Raw genomic sequence first — 9,855 nt, 5'->3', positions numbered from 1 at the left:
GAGAAAGAAAAATTAGTCCAATTTTTCATCACAGTACAAGTGTATGAAACTATTTAGAAAAGAATTAGAGATGCATATATTTTAAAGAAAAGTTAAGGAAAAGCATTAGTAATTTTAATGAGTACAGACATTTGGTGTTTTAAAATTATAATTTCTACAAATATGGTCAGCTCCATTGTTGTAGAATATGTTCCCTAGATATATGTTGACTTTTTTATTTTAAAGAATCTGATGATTTCTCATTAGGAAACTGGAGAGGAAGAATGATAAAGAGCAACCAAACTCTCTTCAGCCAGTTCCTCCTCCTGGGCCTGCCTATCCCCGTAGAGCAGCAGCAACTGTTCTTTGCCCTGTTCCTGGCCATGTACCTCACCACCGTCCTGGGAAACCTCATCATCATCATCCTCATTCACCTGGACTCCCATCTCCACACACCCATGTACTTGTTTCTCAGCAACTTGTCCTTCTCTGATCTCTGCTTTTCCTCTGTCACAATGCCCAAGATGCTGCAGAACATGCAGAGCCAGGACACATCCATCACCTATGCAGGATGCCTGGCACAAATGTACTTTTTTGATCTTTTTGGAGGCCTGGAAATCTTCCTCCTTGTGGTCATGGCTTATGACCGCTATGTGGCGATCTGCCTTCCCCTTCACTACACCAGCATCATGAGTCTCAAGCTCTGTGTGTGTGCAGTACTGATATCCTGGGTATTTAACATGCTGTATTCCATGTTGCACACTCTACTCTTGTCTAGGTTGTCATTCTGTGAGGACAACATGATCCGCCACTTTTTCTGTGATATGTCTGCCCTGCTCAAGTTGGCCTGCTCTGATATTTATATAAATGAACTTATGATATATATCTTGGGAGGGCCCCTTATGGTCATTCCATTCTTACTCATTGTTGTGTCCTATGTACAAATTATCTTCTCTATTCTAAAGGCTTCATCTACTCGGGCCATCTACAAGGTTTTCTCTACCTGTGGCTCCCACCTGACTGTGGTGTCACTATTCTATGGGACAATTATTGGTCTCTACTTATGTCCATCAGATAATAACTTTACAGCAAAGGAGGCTTCTATTGCCATGATGTACACAGTGGTGACTCCCATGCTAAACCCTTTCATCTATAGCCTGAGGAACAGAGATATAAAGGAGGCCCTTATAAACGTTCTTATCAAGAAAATACCTTTATAATGGCAACTCTGGGATTTTTACTTAAATTTATTTAGTGAATATACTGCTATTAATATTACAAAATTTATCCTTCCTAGGGAACCCACATACAAGTACATACTACATAATATTCCCATCTGCAAAAGGGAGTTTTAAAAAGTAGTTCAATGCGAAAAGGGGACCTTGGAGATTCAGTGATGCCACCCTCTGCCTTAAATGTGTGATTCTGCTGGGCATAGTGGCACACAACTTTAATCCCAGAACTCGGAAGGCAAAGGCAGGCAGATCTCTGAGTTCAAGGCCAGCCTGGTCTAAAGAATGAGTTCCAGGACAGCCAGGGCTACACATGGAAACCCTGTCTCATTTAAAAAAAAAAAAAGTGTGATTATAAGTAATCATTAAGTAAAAGCCAATGTTTTATCAGATTCTGTTCCTTACATTCTTTTTATTATTATGCAAAATAGATTCTTCTCTCATACCACACATGTCAGCCACAATTTCCCCTTCCTCCACACCTCTATGCTTCTTCCCCAAATATACTCTTCCCTTTCCTCTGCTGAAAAGACCTGGCCTCCAAAAGAGGACAACTAAACACCACAATACAATATACAGCAAGAAAAGATAAAAGCCCTCAAAGATAAGACAACACAATAAAAGGAAAAGACTCTTAAATCTGGAAAAAGACTCAGAGATAAACCTGATCCCACTGTTTGGAGTACCACAAAATCACCAAGTTAAGAGACCTAACATATAGGCCTATGACCTAGTAGAGACCACTGAAGGATCCCTGCTTGTCTTATCAGACTTTGGGAGCCCATGTGAACCATTGCTTAGTTGATAGTGTGGGACTGTGTTCTCCTGGTGTATTCCATCCCCTTTGATTCCTACAATCTTTCCTCACCCTCCACAGGGTTCCCCCATCTCTGAGGTGAGGAACCCAGTGGAGGCTGCCAATTTGAACTCTTTCTACATAATGTTTGGGTATAGATCTCTGCATCTGCTCCCATTTGATACCAGAAGAATTCTGTTTAATAATGACTGTACTGTTGTCATATCTAGCCCTAAGCCCCTTAGCATGGTAGTTGGTGGTAGTTGGTAAAGAGTGGAATCAATGATAGAACCCCTGGGGACCAGGTGAGAAATAGAAGCAGACTCATTTATTGTAGTAGTGGGGAGTGCCTTTGTGCCATCTGTCCATGTCTCCTCAGTGTGTAAATGCTTGTTCCACTTAGCTGGCACCAGCCAATTGGCTGTTCTGGTCATAAGCTCTGTCTTTGTTCATCCCCAGGTATCAGGCAGGCTCTGGGGTTCATAAATGTGGGAGTGCCTGCTGCACCTGTATGGGCCATTGCACACTGCTAGTCAGAACATGCTGACTCACTATTTTTACTATCCACAATGTTACTTTCAAAAGTTGCCAGCTCTGTGGGAGCCAGAGTTCTATGCTCTGACCTTGTTGACCCCACCTCAGGAGGCCACCAGCATAAGGAACTATGCCTGTCGTAAGTTGCCCCAGCTATTGGGGTTTTCCAATCATTACTACAGGCTCTGGAAGATCAGCCTCCCTGGAGAACATGCCCATGTGGAGTAGGTCAGCCTATTCAGAGGCCTTTGTATCTATAACCTCCGGAGTGGTGCCCTGTTCAGGGCCATCAACAATTGGAGCATGGTCTTATTGATGGAACACTGGAGCAACATATGCTGCATAAGACACTTATAGAGAAAGATTACAAACCAAACACCCCCTAATATTGTGTAAATGTCCATCCAAGAGGGGTTAAAGATCCTTTTAAGGTCTTTACTTTAAGGTCTCATACTTTAGTGATAAAGCTCATTTCAAGGACATAGCTGGAGGTCTAGTGAAGTTTAACTATTTGTTCCCTGAATGTTATAGAATAATTGAGGGACTTGGTGGACCATGTCTTCTTGGTGTATAGACCAACTTCAGCCTATCTGAGGTGAAATTATGTACCTGGTAGGGGGTCAGGCAGAAAGACCTAAACCTAGGGTCATAGGCAAGAAGAGACATGTCCTGTACCATCTCAACAGGTCAACCTGTTGTAAAATATGGATGACCTAGTAAAGATAATTAAGCATCTCCTATGCCTGGAGGGCATCAGCAGAGTGGAATACTACTCTGTCTAACGTTTCTACTGTTTTCATAGGCCACTGTTATTGTAGTTGTCCCCACTACAGCTGCCAAGATGGCTCTAATTGTGGACACAGTGATGCCACACTCTTGTTTGACCTGTAGTAGGGGTTGTGAGTCAGTTTTAGACATCAAAGTGATACCATGGAAATGAATTGCATTAGTCATAGGTATCCATGTCTCAGCAGGTTCACATAGGAAGATGGTCAATTTGGTGTGGTAGGACCAGAATGTCATTAGATGTCATGGTAGAAAACAGTTTAGCACTTCTTGGAGGTCAGAAGCATTTGTTAGAAGAAAGGAGCATGGGGGGAAGGGAGTGAAGACATACCGGGGTGAGGAGCAGTGGACCGTGAGAGAAAGCCTGGTCCTTGGTTGACCTGAAGGCTTGAAGTCCTGGGGACCCTGAAGGAATGGTATGAACTTTGCCTGCTTCTGGCACCAAGCTCCTGTCATGTACCCTCAACTCCTCATAGATTTGTGGCCATCAGTCATGTAAGGGCAACACCCCAAACCCTTCCACATGTATTGAAGCATCCCTATCATCTCAGACCAAGACAATAGGAAAAGAGATGTGACCTGTGGTCACATAAGCTCAAGACAGAGATCTCCATGCAAATGAGGTATGTAGAGGCCCAGAGGATGTTGCCAATATGCTTCCCTTCCCAGACATTCCCTTAAAAAGATACTTAATCTCAGGTCCACCCTGAGAAGTGGGGTATGGTTTTATTCATCAACTTTCTGCCATCACAATAAATGTCTCAGAACCATGAACTATTATCTCTATTCATCGAGATCTACCATGGGGAGCCATGGAGAAGGCCTTTGCTACAGAACAACAGTCTAATCTCCTATAGAAGGCCTCTCTATATTCTTAGCCACAACTGCCACCAAGCCAAGGACATTCCCCGTGGAACAAGCCAGATCCTCCCTTTCCCCCAACCCCGGCCCTAGGCAAGACAGAGCCCACAGGCACCCAAATCCAGTCTCTGCTCTTCTGCAGCTCCCAGAAGCACCTCAGTGTCCAAATATCTGAGAACCATATGGCCCCAGCCTCTTCGCAGGCCCTGGGACTCCCAAGCCAGCCTCTGGCTTTCCTACAACTCAGACTGAGCTTTCCCACCCTGAGCAGTGGATCAGTGCTTCCCTACAGCCTTACACCTGCCAGACATGGTGTGGAATAAACACAGTCAAACTCCCTGCATCCCACCTTCCCAAGAAGCCTTGGGAAGAGAGGTTGTGTGCCCAACATAACCCTACACTGGGGTAGGCGCCTAAATAATTTGGGAAATTTAACTATTTTTACATTCATACCATTGCCAGATGGGTCACTAAAAGCCCTATTTAAGATACTACCAACCCTTAACAGAAAGAGGGGGTGTAGGTTGATACATCCAGGGACCCCACAAATGCCCCTGTTTCCCAGAATGATATCATATATAGTCTGGGTGGATGTTCTAAAGAAATATGGCTGGTCCTCATCTGGTAGGAAGCACCATAGCCCTAAGGTATAGGGAGACACATAAGAATCATTGGAGTTAACAGTATGTTCCCCAAAATCCTGGACTCAGCCAGAGGGGGTAGGGTTGACAATGATCCCACAGGATTGGAAGTTTGACTATGGTGGGCAGTCTACTTGTAGAGAGACAGTGAGGAACAGTAGCATGATAGATACCCCACTGAGATGGAGAGGAAACAGGGCCAGCTTAGGAACAAACAACAGGGGAAAGAATCTCCATACCCAGCCTCTTCCCACAGTTTTATTGCCATGAAAATCCCATTGTAGGGTTCTTAAGTTGGATGCAAGGGAATCCCTCAGCTTCTATCACAAAACAGATGATTCTAGCTACAGTTCAAGTGCTGGTAATCATCTGAGTTGCATCTATAGGGTCCATGAGTGGAAGTCCCACTGTGCTGTTGGTCATAAAAAATATAGGGTACCCAGGGCAACCTGAGTTCAAGGCAATAATAGGGGTGGCAAAGGCACAAGGGCCCATAACGCCTCACCCATATCCAAGAGAGTAGAATGAAGAGAAAATTAGACCCCCCAACATCCATGGGGGTTTTCTCGAGGTCCTCCACAGCAGGTCTAACATCTCTCACTGGCACCCATATCTGCATTGTGCATCCCTGAGGAAAAACACAGGCATAACCTCAGTCTTGTGTCAGGAGGGGGACAGGTGGGTGGCTGCCAGTGTGAGGTAAGAGAGTTTCTCCACCTAACCAGGAGGAGAGGAGTGCTGTGGACACTGAGGATAAATGTTTATAAGCAGGGCTAAGGCCCTTATCATCAAAGATAAGAAAAGTCTTGTGGAAAAGGGCTTTCACCAAGGCCAGATGCAGGTCAGGCTTAGCCTCGGATAATGTGACCTTTGCCAGTAGGGCTTTTAGAAATCTGTTGGTCCTCACCACAATGGCCTGTCCTTGTGAGTTGTAGGGAATGCCAAAGGTGTGATCAATTTTCCAGGATATCAGGAAATCATCAAGTTGTCTAGAGGATTAGGCAGAGCCATTATCAGTTTTTAGGGCCCAAGACACTCCTGTTACCTGCATGGCCAACTTAAGGGCCTTAATGACATGGGACGATTTTTCTCCATCAAGGGGCAGAGCATAGACATAAGATCAGATATCTACTATTATGAGCACATAGAGGAGGCTCCCAAATAGAGAGTAATTAGTAATGTCTATCTGCCCTATGGGCCTGGGAAATAGGCCTCTAGAATTCATGCCCCTCATCCCCAATTGAGGGGACCCAAGGAGGGGCACAAGTAGCACAGTAATGGCCAGATGTTTAAACTGACATTGAGAGCCCTAGGATAAGTTTGTGAAGGCTCTGTGGGGACTGGAGAAATTGTTGGTGCAGCATTTGGACCTCTTCCAAGAGCTCAAGGTTCACAATCATAATCATGTAGTCCATTCGATCATTCCCACAAGCCAGGGCACCATGGAACCCCAAATGTGACCTAATGTGGCAAATATACAAAGGATGGGCTTGTGGTCATTGTCAGGGAGAGGAGGTTCAGGTGTTCTTTAATTTTGAATAAGGGTGGTACATGGGTCACCTAAACTACATATTGGATATCAGGAAAAAAAATTAACAACCTCATCCTGACATATCTCAAAGATCATTACAATCACCATTAGCTCTCACAGCTGAACTGACCCAGGCTTGGGAAGTACCTGGGTACTTCCTGTTTGACAGGGCATTGTATCAAGATGCTATATCTGAGCTTGTTACTGTCAGAGAATGCAAGGATGACCACCCCACACACACACTACTAGGGAAGAGGGGGGTTGTTATAGGATTTAATCATGAAGGGGAGTAAAAGGAAGATAGAAAGTCACCTGTCCTGGGGTAGGTCATTGTCTAATGCCCCAGAAATCCAGTCACCATTTCCTGAAAGCTAATTGAATCTGACCAGAGGGACTATGAGTGCCTCAGTGAGAAAGGCAAAATGATTTTATCTGGTCTCATTCTGCTTAAAAACTGCTGTTGGATGGGCTGCAGAGATGGCTCAGCAGTTAAAGGCTAGGTTCAAAACCAAAAATATAAAAACTACTGATGTTTTTTGTGTAATTTTTTCTTGATTGAGACACATTAAAGTATTAACAATCAGAATAATGGCTGGTAAGCTGAGGTGGTTTTCAGTTATCTTTTGTCACTCCTCGCCGGTAATAAAGTGGGCTCCAGTCAAGCAAAAGGCCTGTTCATTACTCAAGCAGACGATGAGTATGCATCTTTTCATGCTTTTTTTTTTCTCTTGGTGCTACTATTTATTAGTTTTGTTAGTTTTCTTGTTTTTCTTTTAAGTCTACCTTCCTCTAAGTGTAGGGAGGTGGGATTGGTGATTATAATTGGTCTCCACTGTAGGTCACTAAGGTAAATTGGTCCTAGAGAGGCCTTAGGTAATTATTTTGTCTTTAATTCCTTATACAGGATCTGGAATCCTCTGGGATGTAGGACCCATAAGGGCAAGCGATGGCAACAAGTGTTGTGGGCAGGGATGATGCAAATAGGTGATGATTACAGAGGCTGCTATTCCTGTGTCAGCAATTAAAATGAAGGTGAACAGGATCATCAACCAGAACCTTTGACTTAGCCTCAGCAGAGCAAGTACATTCAGGAAAATAAGCAGCTGTCTTCCTGTGAACCCACATGAATCTCCAGTGTGATACAGGACAGTTTGGGGGGTATGATAACATTCTTCTTTTCTCTCTCTCCAAGACTGTACCACACTGTGCAAGTATTTTTTCATGGTCATCCTGTAACCCCTTTCATATTGATGGGCTCCTTAAAATTATTTTTTCCCTCAGAATCCTACTGTCTCAACACAGGAGCAGCCCTATGAAGTGGGGTTCAGTGATGTACTGCTGAAAGGTTGTTCACGATACCTTCACGTGTAGCGTCTTCATAAACTCTGAACACATATGATGATCTATTTTATCTGTACAGTTCGCAAATCTCTGTTTTACTGATATTGAATGAGAGTATTCCTAAGTGCAGTCCATCAAGGTGACATTAATATCATTTATGTGTTCATGTCAATGTACATTAAACGCTACTCAACCAAACAAAGTGCTTCTACAGAATCCAAGGTGACAGAAAGATGTAGAAACAATTCCCTTATGATTTTCATGTGTTGTTCCATTAGAGAACTATAGGATTAACACTCAAAGAAGGTATGAAGTCCACTGGCCCATCAGTGGTAGTAGTTGATGGTGATTTTTCTGAATTCTGATCTTTGCACATATGCATGTAAAACACAAAAGCAGTGTTCATTGCAGGAGAAGCCGAAACTAGGCATCATGGCACCTTCATGTAATCACAGTGTTCAGAACACAAAGGCATATGTTAGGTTGTATATTTGAGGCTGATCTGGGGCACATAAGGATAACATAGTTTTAAGTTATGTTTGGTTTTTTCATACATTGTTTCCCTTCTGTAATTTTAATCCACAATGTTTAAGTGAATTCAGCTTAAACAAACACTGTCAATCTGAATTCAGCTACATCAAACACTGTCAATCTGCGACGATGCAAGCAGTCAGAATATGTTACATCATTTCAGAGAAAATTGTTGAGGTCTGTTGGCATTTCTTCTGTTTTGTCAGATTTAGAAATGTGACAGATTCATTAGACAGTGTTGCCCAGAATCACAGAATGACATGTCTAGGGTGAGTGTGTGTGTGTGTGTGTGTGTGTGTGTGTGTGTGTGTGTGTGTGTGTGGTTATTCATGTGATTTAGGACACAGAATGGATAATGTTAGAGACTGATAAGGAAACATTTGAAGAACTAGGATTTATTCTGATAAAGTGGGAGCCAGTCAAGCAAAAGTCTTGATTGTTTCCTAAACAAGGAATGAGTGTACATCCTTCCATGCTATTTTTTACTCTATTGTTGTGATTTCATTGCTTTGTTTGTTGTTGTTGTTATTGTATAAATTCTTCCTTACCATAAGTATAAAAAAGGAGAGATTGGTGACTATAGTTTGTTTTCATTAGAGATCCCTAAGGTAAATTGTTTTTAGTAAGGTCATGGGTAATTACTATCTTTAATGAGTTATTCAAGATCTAGACTCCACTCAAATGCAGGACTCCTAAGGCCGACGGATAGCAGCAGAGGGGTGTCTGAGTAGGGATGATGGAGACAGGTAATGAGAACAGAGGCATCTAGTTCCTTGTCTGCAAATAAATTGAAGGTGAGCAGGATCATGAAGCAGAAGCTATGACTCATCTTCAGCAGAGCTGGGGACACTCAAGAAAATAGGCAGGTGTCTTGCTGTTAATCCACATGAATTTCCAGAGTTATCAGGACAGTTTTTTGGGGGTTCACAGATTTCTGACAAAAAAAAAACTGATTGTTTTAAACTAAGCTATGGCAGACTAAAGAGGTAAGAGAATGATGAATGCATTGGAAATGGTAAAATGGAGATACGAATTTCACTTGGGCCATTTGAGGTTCTGATGCCTGTCATACATGCAATGGAAGTAAGATGGTTAGTTAACAGAAGAACAGAAATCTGTATGTTACATGACATGCACATCTAAGTTTGAAGTGGAAACCTAGGCACTGGGATATATGATATTTTCCTGAAATTTTTATGAAACTATGATGGGAGAGTTTAAGCAAATTCTTCAAGAATACCAATATATAAAATAACAGAGCGAATTACAAATGAAAAAACAACACTTACCCAGGATGAGCAGGTAGCAGGAGGGAAAAGCATTAGTTCATTTTGTATCTAGGTAGAAATGGCATAAAACTGTCTAGAAAGGAATGGTATATTGGAACCTATTAAAAGTTGAAAACTTTCCAGGCATGGTGGTGTACGTCTTTAATCCCAACACTCGGGAGGCAGAGGCAGGCAGATTTCTGAGTTCGAGGACAGACTAGTCTACAGAGTGAGTTCCAGGACAGTCAGGGCTATACAGAGAAACCCTGTCTTAAAAAACCAAAAAAAAAAGAAGAAAGAAATGTTGAAAAATTATTAACAAGTGTAATGAGTACAAGCATTAAGAGTTATGAGA

General features: G+C 42.6%; 1 protein-coding gene across 1 annotated transcript; it reads left to right on the top strand.

The window, feature by feature from the left end:
• Nucleotides 1-263: 263 nt before the first annotated feature.
• LOC110288122 (olfactory receptor 1468-like) lies at nucleotides 264-1,199 on the top strand. The gene has a single exon (XM_021154561.1). It carries the CDS (start codon nucleotides 264-266, stop codon nucleotides 1,197-1,199), a length of 936 nt encoding a protein of 311 aa, XP_021010220.1.
• Nucleotides 1,200-9,855: the final 8,656 nt, after the last annotated feature.

The sequence above is a fragment of the Mus caroli genome, unplaced genomic scaffold, assembly GCF_900094665.2.
Source record: "Mus caroli unplaced genomic scaffold, CAROLI_EIJ_v1.1 scaffold_13076_1, whole genome shotgun sequence".
NCBI lineage: Eukaryota > Metazoa > Chordata > Mammalia > Rodentia > Muridae > Mus > Mus caroli.
The sequence above is the reverse complement of the archived record's forward strand: the minus strand, read 5'-3'. Positions and strand labels throughout refer to the sequence as shown.

What these genes read in the sequence shown, in the direction of transcription:
- LOC110288122 (XM_021154561.1), top strand. Translation starts at nt 264, where the DNA reads ATGATAAAGAGCAACCAAACTCTCTTCAGCCAGTTCCTCCTCCTGGGC.